The following is a 17,011-nucleotide window of genomic DNA, read 5'->3' as shown; positions in this document are numbered from 1 at the left end:
TCAGCTGGAATTAAGCTGAGGACGTTTTAGTTATGTTGCATGCACTGTATCCATTCACTATTGGGATGCTTATATAACACAGAGAGATAATAAACACAGTGACAGTGTGGCGTACTACAATATGTGTAGAAAATAATGAGGTAAAGTAAGGAGGCTCATTTGCGTGACTGTGGATATTTGCATCTATATGGAATTAGGTTATTGCAGGTAGGCCCACAGCATGTTTGCGTGTCTGCATGTGCATAAGAGTTTGTGTAAGTGAGGCTGCTCTTTAGTCAGCTGGTCATCAAACTGCTCTGCCCACACATGGCTTCACTCCTCCACATTCAGACACAGTGATGAGTCACATGCTCCATTCTTACACTTTTGTTCTTACAGCGTCTTGTTGGGACATACTGACTCTTGTCTCTCCGTCTCACACATGCACATAGACTTTGAGTCCCCGTTTCAATAAGAGGTGCACATTCTTGAAAGACATGTTTAAAACGTTTCACCTCCAAAGTGTTTTGCAGCCCATTTTTGTCCTGACAGTGAACTGTGCGAAGTTGATGAACTCTTCTGCAACCTCTTTATGTCAACACTGCAGTAACCAGGCGCTCACTTGGCATCAGCAAAATTGTCTCAGCGCATTCTTGTCAAACGGCTGCCACTCAGCGGCTGACCGTGGGACATGGGCCAAGAAGTGATGAGAAGACTTCAGAAGAAGGGGGGAGGAGTTAAAGAGTGCGCTGAGACTTACTCACTTTTGATTGAATTTCATGCTGCCTAACAATTAATGGCAAATGCTTGATTAGCCCTGCCCATGCATGTAGTTTTGGGGGATCCCTGTTTCCTAAAAGTCTAGAAAAAAGAACTCGTGTGGCTCCGGGGAAAATCTGATATAGACATTAATGCTCCTAAGTTCTTTTATTAGCACCACTGGTGGCTTTACGGTGTCGTTATTATTAGCTGTTCTTTATGTTTAGCTGTCATGTTAGTACATGCTAATCAAAGATGGTTACCATGGTTACACTATCCTTGAATAATAACTATATTAGCGTTGTCTTGGTTGTAACCAGGAGTTTCTTGAATTACTTGTCAGCTCTGACCATTCTCCTCTGACCTTTGGCAGAGAACTGCTGCTCACTTGATATTTTCTCTTTTTCAGACCATACTCAGTAAAGATGACCACCCGAGAGATGGTTGTGTGGGGAATCCCAGTAGATCGTCAGTTTATAAAACACTCACTCACAGTCCAGCAACCATAACAGATTCAAATTCAGTTAAATCACATATTTTTTTCCCAACCCAACATAACAGTAAAGCATCCTGGTACTGCAACTTCTGCATGCGCGCCTATTTCACACTTAGGAGAAGCAAAGCATGACATCCACATGGTGGGCCAGGGTTACATGCTTTGCTGTGATATCGAGTTGTTTTTGTCCCTTTCTGATGCTCATGTGTTGAAGTGGCCAAATTTGCTAATGCAAGAGTTTATAAATTGTCCCATCAGTCAGCTAGAGTGAACTACATGTATTGATTCGTTAATATGTGTAGAAGTCTTGGCGTAAAACCGAGTTTCAAAGCAAAGAGATCTTAAAATCACGTGTCGTGTAAGTGATCTGTGACACTGACAAATAACAACGTGCAGGATGTTTTTCTTTCTTTTTTTGTGACACACTCTTGTCAGGTAGTATGATAAATTATAATGTTAGACACAGACTTGATGATGTACTTAGTCAGTACCTGAGTCATGTAGTTCAGCAAGAAGATAAGAAGAACACTTGCAAATATGGAGACATAGCTTCCATGTAAACAGACGACTCCCACCCCCACATTTTTACCAACTGTACCCTTGAGGACAAAAAACAGACTTCTCCCCAAGTGCCGGTGATTGATCGGCGGATTCTTTAACGCATCCAAAGCAGTTAGACGACTGAGAACTTACAAAGATGTAGAGATGACAAAGTAAAAAAAAGAAAGTCTTTTGCTGTAATGTTTGTTGTGGTCCAAGTAAAGGGAAAAAAAATGCTTATTATAGTTTTCTTTTCCTCGCAGATATTCAAGAGTGTTACGAGGTGACCTTGCAACTGAACACAGAACAAACTGTTGTGAAAGAAGACAACAGGCGCGATGTGTGGGAGGTAAATTTCCTGCTTTACATTATATATTTCAAGAAAATAAGCTTAATGTTCACACGTGCTGTTGTGCACTTTGCTGTTACTCAGTAGGCAACGCTAGATGTCATTACCTGTGTCCCTCGCACTCCTACACGGATAACATGTCACCATGAGTCACAGTAGCTATGACTTCAACCTGGTGAGTGAGTGTCAGACAGAGAAAAAGTTGGACGGGGGCACCCATGGGTAGAGGGAGAAGAGGAAATTAGACAGAGTCAAAAGAGCGCTGATTACCATTTGCTCATCAGTGGGAGTCAGCCAGTCCTGTCATTATAACAAGTGTTTATAGTCGCATGGTTATTTAGAATATTTTTAGTGTGGGACGCAGAATGAAGGGAGATTTTATGTAGGCCTAAATGTTTTTAAATGTACAGCATCGTGGAGGCAAGTGATGTAAAACAAATCCACACATTCTGGTTATATACAGACACTTTTTTGTCACTTATCCCCTAATGGCCTTTAGATGGGTTGGAACTGCTCACTTGATATCACTTGTGTGCTTTAATGTTGCTTTGCAACTTTCCTTGAGCTATGCCAAAATGTTAATGAAATTGATCTTTGGCTGACTTCAATAACTCATTAGCTGAATGGCCTTTGTTCTTTTTCTTTGTAGCCAAGAGAGATATGCTATAGCGTCTGTATAATAATGACGACATGAGTGTGCCTACACATTTGTTTGCAGTTTGAGTCCCCACGCAGGCTGGACCGGCACAACATGATTTCAATTTCAGCACCAAATTTTTAAATGTAATTTTAAAAAATGTAATTTGAGGCACAATGGCTAGCTTTCATTCTTTTAAGCAAAGAAACCAGATTCTTGAACTGAAATGTCAGACTAATACAATTACACTGGCCTGAAATACTCTTCAAAGACACTGTTGTCGTTTAATCCAGCTAATTAACATGCTTAGTAAAACCAAGACTGTATTTCACCTTGTGAGTGTGGAGCAGTTTAGTGATAGATTATTAGGAGATGATTTCAGATCTGCTCAAACATCAACTGAATGAGCACTTACTTTGCCTTTAGGTGACTGGAGTCTTGGTAGCGTTGAAAGACGACCATTAGCTGCCATCAAAATACTTCAGAGGTGACAAAAGCCCCCTCAACATTGGTTTTAAAGCTTTTCTCAGTTTTAATGTATTACAAAATATAATGTGTGATTTTGAATTCATTGGTGAGCTACAGAGAGGAAGTATGCTGGAAAATACAGACTTGCTCCCTCTGCCAGTCATCACAAGCCATCATGGCAAACTCGATAGGCGTATGAGTTTACATATGACTGTTTGTTTTGACATAGACCACAGATAAGATCAGACTTAGTTCATTTTTAGCAGATATAGTATCTTTAATCTCCATATTTACCTTTATAAAGTATTTACTTCGACCAAGCTGCCTGACTGAAACACTGATTCCCTAATTTTGCTCAGGACCCATTTTACCATAAATGGGGATCCTTCATAGTTTATTTAGCTTTAGTGCTTTTTTCTGTTTATTGTTTTCTGCTGATTAATTTGCTGCCTGATGCAGCTTCTTTGCTGTTTATTATTTACTAAGTGCTGTCCCAGATCCCATGTTACACAGTTTTCAGTGTAAAAAAAGGGAGATATGTCAATATGGGGTTTATACAAATAAATTAAGCAGTCCAAAAAAGAGCCAACTCTGTAGAAAAGACATTAAATTGTAAACGGTGATTTATGTATGACAACTGATGGCTCACGCTATACCTCCTAGATGACTCATTTTAAAAATAAGCATAGATTTTTTCTCAGGATGGTCGTCACATTTCTGATCCACTCCAGCTGCTCTTTGTGTTTGGTGTGATGGGATCAATAATAACTTTCATCCACAGTCCAATAATTCGATTGATGCTGTTTTTATGAATCCTCATGTGGCTTTACATCATGTAGGACTTTTTTCAGTGCCTTTTGGTTTATGTAAAGGAAGGTGAGAGTGATTCAACATTCAACATGGGAACTAAGGTTTAATCTAACATTATTCCTTTATGCTTAACAGCCCTTCCCCCAAGTCAATCACTTAATGTCAGTGTGTTTTTTTTTTAAATTTTCATAACTCTGAACTGGATTATGGCTGGTCAGTTGAACAGAGGAACTGCACTAAACTTGTCATCCACTTGATTGTATTGAACTGATGCTGCAGAGCAGAAGACTTTTTCTTTTACAATCATCTGTTCCAAAAAATAGTCATTTTTAAAAATTAACCGTCCTTTCTTACAACCTTCCCCCTTGCTGGGCAGTTAAAAAAGTAGCCCTGGTTTGAAATCACTGGATTATTCAAGCATAAATTGTTGCTTATTGCAGGGCCATGTGTTCAAACTTTGTCACTCCCCATGGTAGAGGATCTAAACCATAAATTATGACTGTGGCTTGAACTTTAGTCCAACATCCTAAGCTCGTCTCTGTGCATCTGTGATCCACCCTGTTCAGCTTCTAATTCAGTGCAACATGCCTCTTGATCCATTCCCCCATCCTTCACTGTCTGGATCCCAGCTGCTTGTGAGGCCTATAGGCACAGTCCTGGAAAGAGAGAAGCTGCTGGAAGGATGCAGCAGTCATAGTGGGAAGTTTAAGGGAGAGAAAGAGAGCTGCTTAATGGACACCCGACGAGGTGCTCATCAGTATTCTAGCCATACGATCACCTGAGTGGAGGATGGGAGGGAAACTAAATGAGTCTGCAAATTCCCTGATTTGGTGCAGAGTAGCAGGTGAGAGTGGAGAATGGCTCCTTTAGAAAATAAATAAAAGAAACCATAAGAGAACAAGTTAGTTTCATGTGATTGATTTCATAGTGGTTATTTAATGTTTTGGTTCCAAGCTAAGTGTGATGTCACTAGTTTGGTTGTATTGGGATATAATCATGAAATATCAAAAGAATAGAATTTAAATATATCATGAATTCCAAGTGTTATAGGACTTGAAGTAATTAATTGAATGACTGCACCAATTTGCAGATGTCTGGCTATGAGTGCTGTGCAAAAGGCATACTGTTAGCTTCCAGCATTAGAAGGGGCTACAGCTGCACTGTCTGCCAGTGTCAGCTGACCTGCCTGTCCTAAATGTGGAGAAGGTGCCATCAAAGGACACACTCACTGAGCCTCACTAATGTAAAGAAAATGTTGTGAGAAGACTGCAAACTTCACATTGATGTAATTCTGATGGTTGAATTTTGCCTTCCAACTCTCTTCCAGTTGGTTACATAGATGCCAGGTACAGCTGCCCGCATGCTTCAGCGTGTGGGTGTATATATATTATCTTTTCAACTTGAGCAAAAGAGGAGCTTTCATTTTAATTTAAAGCCATCGGAAGGAAGTTAAGAGCTTTTATTTGAAAACGAATTTGAAAAATTGGTGGAAACACATGTTTGCAGATTTGCACAGGTGATGGCCTGCTCTAAAGGCTGCCCTCTGCTGTCAGTTAAGGGTCTTTATTCAGTCTATGTCCAGGCTTAGGACACTGTGTTTAGTTTCCTCATATAATATATTTGCTAAACTTTGGCTGTCTTGTGTCTTGCGCCCTTTTTACAACAAACAGTGCTGTGCTGCATTTTTTTTCTTAACTTTCTGATTTTCCAAAGCTACTCTCTCTCTTCAACACAATGTTATTTCACAAGATTGGGAGTCACTCCTGACTGTTTTTTAAATTTAAAAAGTATTTAAAATTATTACATAAAAAGTTTTAAATAAGCAAACTTGTTTCCTTGCAGAAATCTAAGAACACTAATAGGATACATGTGCTCATTTCTCTTTATGATACAAGAGCTAGTAGGTGACTATTTTTTTTAGCATAAACCCTGAAGACTTGGAAAATAGCTAGCCTGGTATTGTTTTTTTTTTTTGTTTTTTTTGTTTTTTTTTTCTAAATGACATCAGAAACAGCAGTATGCGACATTACGTGATGGCAGAGCTTCAGTTCATCCTTTGTCATTTTTTTTTTTTTTTTTTTTTTTTTTAAATAAATAGGACAGGGGGAATGAATGAGAGAGAGAGGGGGAGAGAAAGAAAGAAAACCAAAGGGGAGAAGAGACGGTGAGAAGGGGGGGGAAGAGAGACAAAAAAAAAAAAAAAACTCCTGGGTCACCTGTATGGAGAAAAAAAACAAACAAACAAACAAACAAAAACAAACAGAGGAGACAGCAAACAACAAAGAGCAACATAATAATAGAGAAAACAAAGCACCATCACAATAAACTAGCTAGTCATAGATATCAGTATTTACTAAGTAATAAACGATATTGTGCAGCACGCAAGATAGACAGCGCACAGTGTGCTTTGAGGCAGCAGCCAAGAAAGCTTTAGTCCGCGTCTGTGAATACCCATGTGTGCATACCTGTGTGGATCAGCATGCTTGCATTCCAAAGGTTTCTCCATGTAATGATCTGCTAGGGAGTGTGGGGGGGCCACAGCCCCGTCCTCCAGGGTGTGAAGCGGGTATGGAGGAGATCAAAACTCCAGACATCCAGAGGCCCCCAGAACACAAGAGACCAAGGAAGACCAACAGAGGGGCAGCCGCGCCACTGTCCCAGTAAGAGCTGAGGAGAGTCCCAGATGAGGGCTCGCCCAGCAGCCGCGGAGCAGAAGTCAGGGGGAGTTGCAGTGACGCGCCCGTGAGCTCCGCCGGCCCCCAGCTGCGCCTGAGTGACCGAGCCCTAGGCCGAGAGGCCGGGGGCACCCCACCTCCAAAGGGGCCCGAGCGAGCCCCAGGCCCCAGGCCCCGACAAGCGGCCGCCAAGGAGTGAGCCGGTGTGTACCCGGACGCCCACCCCCAGACACAAAGAACCACCAACACACCGACACCTGAGGGAGTCCGCCACCGGCAGGGGAAGTGGTGGTGGGTGGAGATAGGCCTCCAAACCTTGGAGGGCCTGAGGTGTCCCCAGAGAGGTGGCGTCTGATACCCAACCTGACATATAGACACAGACATACATAGCCTGGTATTGTTAAATGTCTGTCAGAAGTCCTGCTTAGGGTTCAGGAAGCATCTTTGACAGACTAAATAATTTAAAAATACAAAAGAAGGTAAAAAAAAAAAAGTATATACTGTATTGGTAAACTGTAGAGGTGCTGGTAGACTGATAAATTTATACTTGAGACATAGCTAGATTAGCTGTTAGCTCTTTATGCTAAACTAAGCTAGCTTGTTCGTCCTAGCTCTGTTGGTGTTGTCAGATTATTTACAAATGCAGTTAATGTCATGTTTAGGATCAGTAATGTTATGTTTGGATTACAAGACATGTAATCTACTCCGAATACCTAATACAGAAAACATAATGCTTTGTTTAAAAAATAGATGCACACTTCAAAATTTTGAGTTCTGCAATTGTTTTCAAAAAGATTTCAGAGTGATTTTTTCATATTTAGCATTTCCTGTTGGTTAAATTAGTACTACAGTTTGTAAATCTGTATAACATATTACACATCTTTTTCATAGGATTTATTATGAATGATAATAATAATATATTCAACAAAACTCACTATCTTTGTTAGACATGTCTGTTCAACTTCTTGCTAACACAAATCTCTAGTCAGCCAACATGGCAGCAACTCAGTGCATTTAGAAATGTAGACATGGTCACGATGACCTGCTCAAGTTCAACCTGAGCATCAGAACGGACAAGAAAAGTGATTTTAAGTGACTCTGAATGTGTCATGGTTGTTGTTGCTGGGCGGGCTAGTCTAGCAATTTCAGAAACTGCTGGTCTACTGGGATTTTCCCAGACATCTCTAGGTTTTTACAGAAAATGGTCCAAAAAAGAGAAAATATCCAGTGAGCAGCAGTTCTCAGGGAGAAAGTGCATTGTTGATGTCAGAGGTCAGTGGAGATTGACCAGACTGCTTTAACAAATTATGCAGAAGAGCATCATTTACCTATATACTTAATGCCATTTGAAAATTAATGTATATGATTATCTTTTCTGGTATCCACAAGCGTGTCCATGTTATTGCAAGACAATATTTTTACGTTACTTGTCTGAAAAACAAATACTATGTGTGTCCCCTGCAGGATCAAGAGGGACAGAGTGTGTCCCGGGTCCGAGTGACCAGCAGGAGCAGCCCTCAAAAAGTGGAGCGAGTTTCTGGTTTGGTGGCTCGTTCTCATGTCGACGTGCCAAAGGTGAGTTACGCAAAGCAAAGATTTGCTTCCATGGACTGTCATGAACTCAACTTTTGCTCAATGATCCCATTAAACGTCAGAAAGACGATACTGTGACGCTGATGATGTGATGCTTACAAAATTTCCACGACAGTTATTGAGCTTTTTATTATGGTAATACTGAACACCGTGGTTAATAGTATATCATAAAACACTTAAAGGCCTAAAATATGTGGTCATATAATTCACCATGCTGAGGATCTCACTGTAGCTACGGGCTGGTTTTAAAAAGATTTAAATAAGTAATTTAAGACTGTGCAATATATGCTGTCCCTGAATCAGCGTTTTCTTAGTCACTCGTTATTCACTATGATAGTTCTTTTTTTCCACACAGTTTAATGTCAGACTACCGTACTTCAGTCAATGTAGTCATTGGTTTCTTGTCCACAGTCTCTAAGTTTGGACTATCCCTAACCTGACAACATTTGACTCCTGGAGAACGTTCACTGGTTCCCGAAAGCCATCTTTAATTGCTCTGCTTAGTCCTTTATTTTCTAGACAGTACGGTGAGAGGTGAAACTTCTCCCACCAGAGAAAGATTTGCTCTGGTGTCTTCTTAACCAATATCAGTTGTTGACCTCTTGGTATACATGCAACTTTTACTGTAACAAGTGAGCATGTCTTGACAAAAGTTACAAAATGCATTGATTTATCATATAGGCTGACTATAAACAGGGTTATTTTTTAACTTTTTTTGCTGCATGAGTATGACTCAACCTTGGATGTCAGTCCTTCTTATGAGTTAACAAAAGTGCAGCACATGTTTTCAGATAGATAGACAAAAGCCCAAAGTACTATTTGTTTAACTAGCTTGCTATGAGGTAAAAGGCAAATACCGCCCTCATGTCTGTCTATTAGATGTGAAGTTTACTTTGGTTTCGGACTAGAAACAGTGGGAAAAAACTGGCTTCGCTTGTCAAAATGTCACAAAATCCATATTACCAACATGTATAAATTTCACAGATTAACACCTTCTCTTTGTTTGATCTCCAAGTGAAAAAAAATGTAAAAACTACATTGTGTGGATTATGATTTTTGTTTGGATAGAAAAAATTAAACGTGCTGTTTTCAGTCCTGCTAAAAGAAGCTAATTACCTGGCACCTCTTGTTTTATTGTGCTGTAACTTTTGGCAAGACAGCAGATAAGCTTCTTGCCAAAGTGATACCAAAATGATGCTTCTCCAAATGCCAAGCGGTCTCTTTAAAGGATTGTGGCTCATCTGATGCTTACACGAGCAACATGCTCAGTCCTCATCTTTCATGTGAGAGATATGTCTCAGTAGGCTGCCATGTTCTTCAGTGCTTTTAAAGGCCGCCGTGTTCACACGCATTTCCCCATTACAGCACGGCCAGAGGCACATGGCAGCACAGTGGCTGCAGGCGTTGGCTTTTGAGCTAAGCCCAGAACTAGTGCAGTAGGTGTGTGTGTGTGTGGGTGTATGTGAGGGGGGCGTTTGGATTAGTGGACTTGGACCAGGTAAAAGATGAGGTGATGCAGGCTGTGGCTGCGAGCACATGGATTCATTGTGCTTGTATGATAATGCCTGCATAATAAAACAGTGACAGCACAGGTTGATTCTGGTATGGATAATATGGAGCTGGCTGCGTATGTGTGTGTGTGTGTGTGTGTGAGACTCCCTCTTTCACATGAAGGAGGGAGATGAGGAGGCGCAGGGGAAGGGAGGGACTGTAAGGGAGAGAATGGGGGTGTAAAGAGAAAGCTATAGTGGGGGAGGCTGGAGAGAGACAGCAAGGCGGCTGAGAGGCGAGGGCCGGTGCAGTGCAGAGCTGGAACGGACACCCAGAGCTCAGCCTTCCGCGGGTTGCCATGGAAACCACATTCCTCCCCCGCCTGCATCCCTACAGACTGCTCTGACTCTCTTTCTCTCCATATCTATCTCTCCCCTCGCTCTTCTCTATGTTTTATCCCGTCTTTTTCATTCCTCTTTTAATTTGCGTCTTTGTTTTCTTTCTCCTCTCTCCCTCCATCTCGCTCTCTTCTGCTGTCATGCCGTACATGCTTTGAGCACATTCGTGATGATGCACACTCAGCAAGCACAGTGATTTCAGAAGCGTTGCACTCTGTGGCAAGGTGGATGGGTAATTACACAGTTTATTTTGCATTCCCATGCACTCACGGATGCATAAGCACTTTGTTGTTTTCTCAGCATCTCTCTGTTTTTCTTCTCTCTATTTTTACTTCCCCTTCTGTTCAGCACCATGCTTCAGTAATGCCCCCTCTAGTCATCGCATTTCTGCCCACACACAGGGCACCTTAGCTCGGTTTCTCCTCTGTTACGGCATCTGCAGTGGACCTCAACCACCTTCATCACATTTTATCAGCTACTTTCACCTGATCCTATAACCTCCTACTTGAACCAATCCCCCCTTTTCTTATTGCTCTTTTTCCTGCCTCTTCTTTATGCGTGTACGAAATCTGCATAAACACTGTTCCTTATCCTTGCAGCTCTGATAAAATCTCTCACTCTCCTCTTTTCCTGTCTCCTTCATTTATCTCCATGTGTATGCTTCTCTCTCTCATTATTCCATCAGTTGGAGTTTCATGTGTGTGGTGGAGCAGCTGTTCTCTGCCACTAAGGCCTATTAATAGGAGTCTTAGGCATGTAGCCTCAGTTTTCTGCTTCTGAAATGCTGGGAGAGCATTGTGGCGAATCTAAATGATCTCACTCATTTGAATTAGACTGACTGACTTGCTGTCTTCTCACCCTGTGCGAATTACTTGCCTCCCATCAACACATCACCTGTCAGTGAAATATATATCTCACATATTCTTCTATAATCTGGGAATTCCTTTCAGTGGATGTAATGATACCCGAGAGACTTGTTTCTTCATCCCCTATTACAGTTGGTTAAGGCTACAGTACAAGATCTTATTATGTGTTGATTGGGAGCTGCCTCTTTAAGACTGCCTCACTACCGATTGTCCTTTTATGGTGCTAAATCCGGTCAGGTGACGAAGGAGCAGTTACACAGCTTCTCTGAGAAATGCCTAGAAATGACTGAAAAGTTCAATAGATGGTCCGTGCAGTGGTTGGGAGGGGGGGTTGTAATGCTCGTTATGATAGCGTGTGTTTGTTACAGGGTGTCCAGGTGGGTTCATGTAATAAGAGAGCTGTGAAGGCTGCTGCTGAGCTGATTGTGTCGGGGGTGCCGAAAGCTGAAATGAAGCATCTCTGTTCAAAAAGCAAATTATGTGCTCCTCCCGTGTGTCATAACTCAAGCAGAGGGTCAGAGGTCGCAGTCTTAGTTTTAGCCATAAATCACCTAATGCTGTTTGCCTGAACACAATATTAACAAGGATTTTCTTACACACTCTGGACACATTTAATTCAGTTCAATTCAATTTTATTTATATAGCACCAGTTCACAGCAACAGTTGCCTCAAGGTGCTTTATATTGTAAGGTAAAGAATAAGCAAGCACTTGGCAACAGTGGGAAGGAAAAACTCCCGTTTAACAGGAAGAAACCTCCGGCAGAACCAGGCTGAGGGAGGGGAGGCCATCTTCTGCAAACATACTCTTTGCAAAAGCTGCATTTAATCCAGGGCAATGGTATTTGATTACACTATATTCACTAATGCGTCCGTTATCCTCCATTTATAAACTTTAAACAATCAGTACAGACAGTGCTTTATCCATCAAGACATTTCTTGCCCAGTACAATTTAATTCATGCAAAATCATTTTCCTGTATTAATTCTGTATTCTGTACTGAACTGTACAGAAAAGCAGCTCTTAAATTGTATTTCCCATCTATAATATGGAACTGAAACAGTTTCCTTTTCTTTGAGGTACTAAGATTTGTCTGCATATGTGAACTGGTCACACCTGTTCATGTGTTTGTATGTGGACGATTACCAATCTGTGGTTATTCTTTTCTTGTCCTGCCCATACCTACCTTTATATATGTATGTATAAAGGTAGCTTCTTACTGCACACCCCATGATTGCACTGACTGGTAAATGCAGTGTGGACAGTTTATAAGAGACAGGAGAAAGGGGTTTTAGGAAAGGATGCTTGCAACATGTGATCTGTCATGTGTAGTGTGATCGATATGCTTACATTGGTCTTCCAGGCTGCTGCTTCAAAGCCCCGCCTCGCCGCTCTAATTCAATTCAGCGGCATATGTGGCTGCACATCCTACGATGTAACTCATACAGTGGTTTCCAGCATCTGTTTAAAAATGCCTCTTTTTGCTCTTTGCTTGAAAATGAAAATCTCTGCAGGTTAGAGTGAGAGGATATCATTATAATGAAGTGAGTTACTCTTGCATGTAATTAAGTGAGCCTGAGCCTGCTGTGTGTGCCTCCTGGTAGGGCTGCAACACAATCCAGTTTGCCCTCAAAGTCCTGCTCAGTTTAACGGGAAGGTTGCACGGATAGGCATTTATATATGTCAGATTTTCAATATGGCAATATGGTGTCTATCAACACACTTTAAAGGCTTCTTGCTTTAATGTATATATGCACTGTAACATGCAGACTATGTATAAATATACCCTCTCCCCCATGCAGACACACCCAGCTCTGTTCCCCGTCACATTTCATTAATAATGCATGTATACAGGGCTTTAATGGCGACATTGTAACATTCCCTCTCAGTTCACTAAAAAAACCCTTCACCCTCAGTGTCAGGATGTTTTGTATCTAGCTGTGATCAGCCCACGAGTTCACAAGCATTTAAAATGGCTCACAAGCAGTCCTATCGCATTACTGAAAATATAACTGCCACAGATACATGAAAGCCATATAGTGGGGTTTTTTTTCCGCTCACACATTCTCACTCTCAATCTCTTCCTCCACCCACTTGAAAGCCCGAGCGTGTAATCGTGTTGGTTTCGTACACATGTGTTGATGTCATCATTGTGAACATGAAATAATTCCCCTATGGTTCTTATACGAGGCATCAGGAGTGCACTTTTTCCCTCGCCGTGCTTATTTTTGACCCAGTCCTGCACACGCGCAGGACTTGCCATTAAAATAATGCAACAGCGGTGCCGCTTTGAAACGAAAGAACGCTTTAAAGTAATGCAACGTGATTCAAATGCATCCTCTGCTGAGAGCCATGATATTGAGGAGAAAAGGGATTTTCATCTCCTGCACCTACTTCCACTGCAAGAGTATTTACAGATGTGTACTGTGACACAGAGCCTGAGGTTGACAATTACTAGCACAAGAAAGCTGTTCAGGCTGCAGCTGAACTAAGGATGACCGTGGAGATGACCAGTGATCAGAATGACAGGGGTGCTCATTGCAAGTTGGATTTCAGCTGCATTGGTCTGATGAAAACATGGATTAGACTCAGAATTTGCGGATCAGAGGCTGAGTACTGCATTGGCAGATTGCAGACTATGACTTCCTGACCTTTTTCTCTTTAAAATATTAAGAGGAAAAAAACACACACACACACAATGTTTTATTGTGTTTTGATTAGGGAAGAAGTGCCTTTTCACTCAAGGCAGGAAGCAGCGAGATTTGGGTGCTGCGGTCCCTTTAAGAGCAGCTACTGAAGCGCTCAGTCCTGTTGGTGCTGCTGCTGCTGCTGATGGCGGCGCTGCAAGTTGATTGGCTGTGGCTGTCAGGGCTGAGGTGCTAGAGGGATGCTGCTACATATCTCCCCCTCCCCACCCCCTCCGTCCCTTCCTGCTTCCCTCTCTCTCTTTCTCTCTTGCTCTATATCTCTCTCTCACTATCTCGCTCTTGCTAGCTCACATCCCTCTGAATAATCCACATCTAGGGCAAGCTGGCTGAGAGGCAATCCAGTGCTCAGCTCCTCTCTGCAGGCTGAGAAAAGAGACAGAGAGCGAAAGACAACGATTTTCAACGCAGGAGGAAAAAAAAGCCGTGAGATTTTGACAAGAACAGGAAGATACCAAGAATTAACTGAAGATTTTCATCTGCGGATATCATTTATTTATACATATTGTTTATATATCTATATATATATATTTGTACACACGCATATAGATATTTATATATATATACATTTATCCTTGTACATATCTGTATCTGTGCTTGTCTGTTTATATTAATATTTTTATATGTATTTGTGTGTGTAAATATATATGATATATAAACAAAAAATATCTATATATCTATGAATTTATATGCGTATCACTGTGAACCAAGAGAAGCAAGAGGAAATTTCTATCATCAGGGCTGGTCTCTGATTGTGTGGCGGTATACAATATTTTAAATATTTCCTTTGATCTTCAACGTCAAGAGGACAAAGACTACGTGCCCATTTTGTATTTTTGTTTTCCTGTCGCTGCTTCCCATCCCTCTCAGTCCGTTTTTTTTTCTGCGTCCGGAAGGAATAAACTGGAGAGTGACAGGATTTGACGAAAAGGGAAAATCTGTAGAAATTCCTGTGATTAGTGTTATTTCCATCGGCATTAGCGCTCTGTGAGCCGATCACAGCGTGCTGTGTGAGATCTGAGGAGGCAGCAGAGACAGAGTGCCACGCCGCTCATCTCAGCGTCAGCCCAGCCAGCACAGCCAGCATGCACAAACACCACCACTGCTGCAAGTGCCCAGAATGTTATGAGGTGACCCGTATGGCTGCCCTGCGTAGGATGGACGCCCCGTCGTATGGAGGAGACTGGCAGGCCGAGCCCTATGGATACCCACCTGGGTATGGTGGAGGCCAGACCTTACCCCCTCCAGCCTCAGGGGGAGGTGGAAGCATGGGAGGAGGAGGGGGCACTTTAGGGAGAAGTAAGGGCAAGGTTATGTCTGGTGGGGGCCCTGGAGGCCCCAACCCAAAGGGCCAATCCAAGGGTGGCCCCAAAGTAAATGGCAACAACTCCAGTGGACAAGGAGGATGGTGGCCCGAGTGCACCTGCACCAACCGGGAGTGGTATGACCAGGTAACTCCTCTTCCTCACTCTGTTACATAGCTCAGGCTCGTGGGACCTGACGAGGCAGATCAGAGGGGCTGTTGCTATAGTAAAACAGAAATGATCATGTGCCAGCTGAAGCTGTCGGTTTAAGGAAGAAAATTCAGATTTAGTATTCTTCTCAAGCCCTCTCTTTCCTAATTGTCGCTTGTGTATTTCGCATTGTAGAGCAGAATAGAGCTGATCTAGCTTCACGGCACATGCATGTAGATGATCTTCATTTTTGGATTGGGCGCAGATGACTAATGCTTATAGGTTTAACACACCAAGTGTGTGTGTCGTCAAAGGCTTATGCTGATGCAGTTACCACAGGCCAAAGAAATGGTGCATTTTCATTCATGGAAGCAACACCGAGAGGCAGTTTGCAATTATTGTGAATTAGCCCTCTAGTCGGTAACCCTGACATTACAAGCTGACTCAAAGAAATTAGATGTAAAAAACAGATTTTGTCTAATTAGCTTAGAGTGGAGGAAGGGATGATGAAATCCATCTCTGATGCCAGTCCCTGTATTTTTTGCAGGCCATTGTGCTTCAAAGCATCACAATAGACTGTGTTGTGTAATACAAACAGAGAATGAGACGCAATCTAAATGCTGCCTGTTTTATGTGTCGCACAGTGTGAATGAAACTGCCTCTTTACATGTGCACCATTTTGTGTCTGTTGCCTCCATTTATTTACATGTATTTGTAAATCACAGTTGATGGAAGGTCAGAATAGCTTCAGGAGCACAGGCTTTAATTAAGGAAGGTGCATGTATGTGAGCATGAGATTGAGCTTGGGTGGGGGAAGGGTTGCTCGGTGAGCATGAGATTCAAGGAATGGATCTTGCTGTGCATAAGTATGTGCCTGTGCAGTCCTGTGTTTGCGGCAAGTGAAGCCACTGCATTATTTGTATTTCACCCCCTGTTGTGTCTGAGCCTGGTTTTGGAAGAAGAATAGGAAGAAGTGAGGAAGGTGAGAAGAAAATGGAGGCTGAAATTTCAGCAGCACAGTGGAGAAAGCTCCTCCTGAGCTGAGCCCTCGTATGAGCTGCAACCTGGTTGATATTAGCAGATTACTACATGGAGGAGAGGCTTTAGCTTTGAGGAGGCGAAAAAAAGAAAATGGACATTCTCTCTGTCTTGTGCATGATCCATTTAAATCTATTCCATTACAGCCACATCCAGATCAGTCATGCGTATTTCATGTTTCACACATTTGAAAGCTCAAAGCAGATGTGATTATGTAAGCATTTATTCCTTACATGGAGAATTTTACTCTCCGTCAGTGTTACCCCTTGGTTTTCCAGCGTATTTGTTCAATATTCAACTTACAACTGGAGCAAATTAGCATCTGCTTGATGAAAAATCTCTTTCGACTGCATCGTGATTCATGTAGTGATCTTATCCTGTTGAAACAGCACCATTAATGGATAAACCCCTCAGTCGAATCCTGGCTTGTGCTATCCTTTCGAAGGATCCCTGCTCTCTTGTTCTGTCGTGTGAATACATACCAGCATAAAAACTCTGCAAAAAAGCGTATCCAACCCGGCATTCATGGCTTGAATATACGAGTGTCTACATTTCTTACATTTCTTCACTGGAATAAAAATAGCGGAATTGCGGATAATGAGTCAGGGAATGGGGCATGCAGCGGGGGTTAGTGGGGTAAAAATGCAAAGGTTAAAAAAGAGAGAAATAAGCCAATAAATGCAGGCAGCAGCCCTGAAGAAGGGGGAGGGGATTATGTAAGAGGAGGCAGTTGGTGGTGCTGTCAGAGAGAGAAGC

At 42.1% G+C, this 17,011-nt stretch overlaps 1 protein-coding gene across 6 annotated transcripts in view; it reads left to right on the top strand.

Annotated features, from left to right (window-relative positions):
• dlg3 (discs, large homolog 3) overlaps positions 1-17,011 on the top strand; it is an 81,677-nt gene that overhangs the window by 9,433 nt on the left and 55,233 nt on the right. For 4 of the 6 annotated variants that reach the window (XM_082506298.1, XM_082506299.1, XM_082506301.1 and 1 more), the window contains exons 3-4: positions 2,038-2,123; positions 8,178-8,288. In XM_082506298.1, the coding sequence (XP_082362424.1) occupies positions 2,038-2,123; positions 8,178-8,288 (197 nt within the window). Of the gene's footprint in view, positions 1-2,037; positions 2,124-8,177; positions 8,289-14,431; positions 15,215-17,011 lie in introns of those variants that run through there. The other 2 variants (XM_082506297.1, XM_082506302.1) reach the window with 2 other exon arrangements.

This window comes from Aulonocara stuartgranti, assembly GCF_965226115.1.
Source record: "Aulonocara stuartgranti genome assembly, chromosome: 2".
In the NCBI taxonomy this organism is placed as follows: domain Eukaryota; kingdom Metazoa; phylum Chordata; class Actinopteri; order Cichliformes; family Cichlidae; genus Aulonocara; species Aulonocara stuartgranti.
The sequence above is the reverse complement of the archived record's forward strand: the minus strand, read 5'-3'. Positions and strand labels throughout refer to the sequence as shown.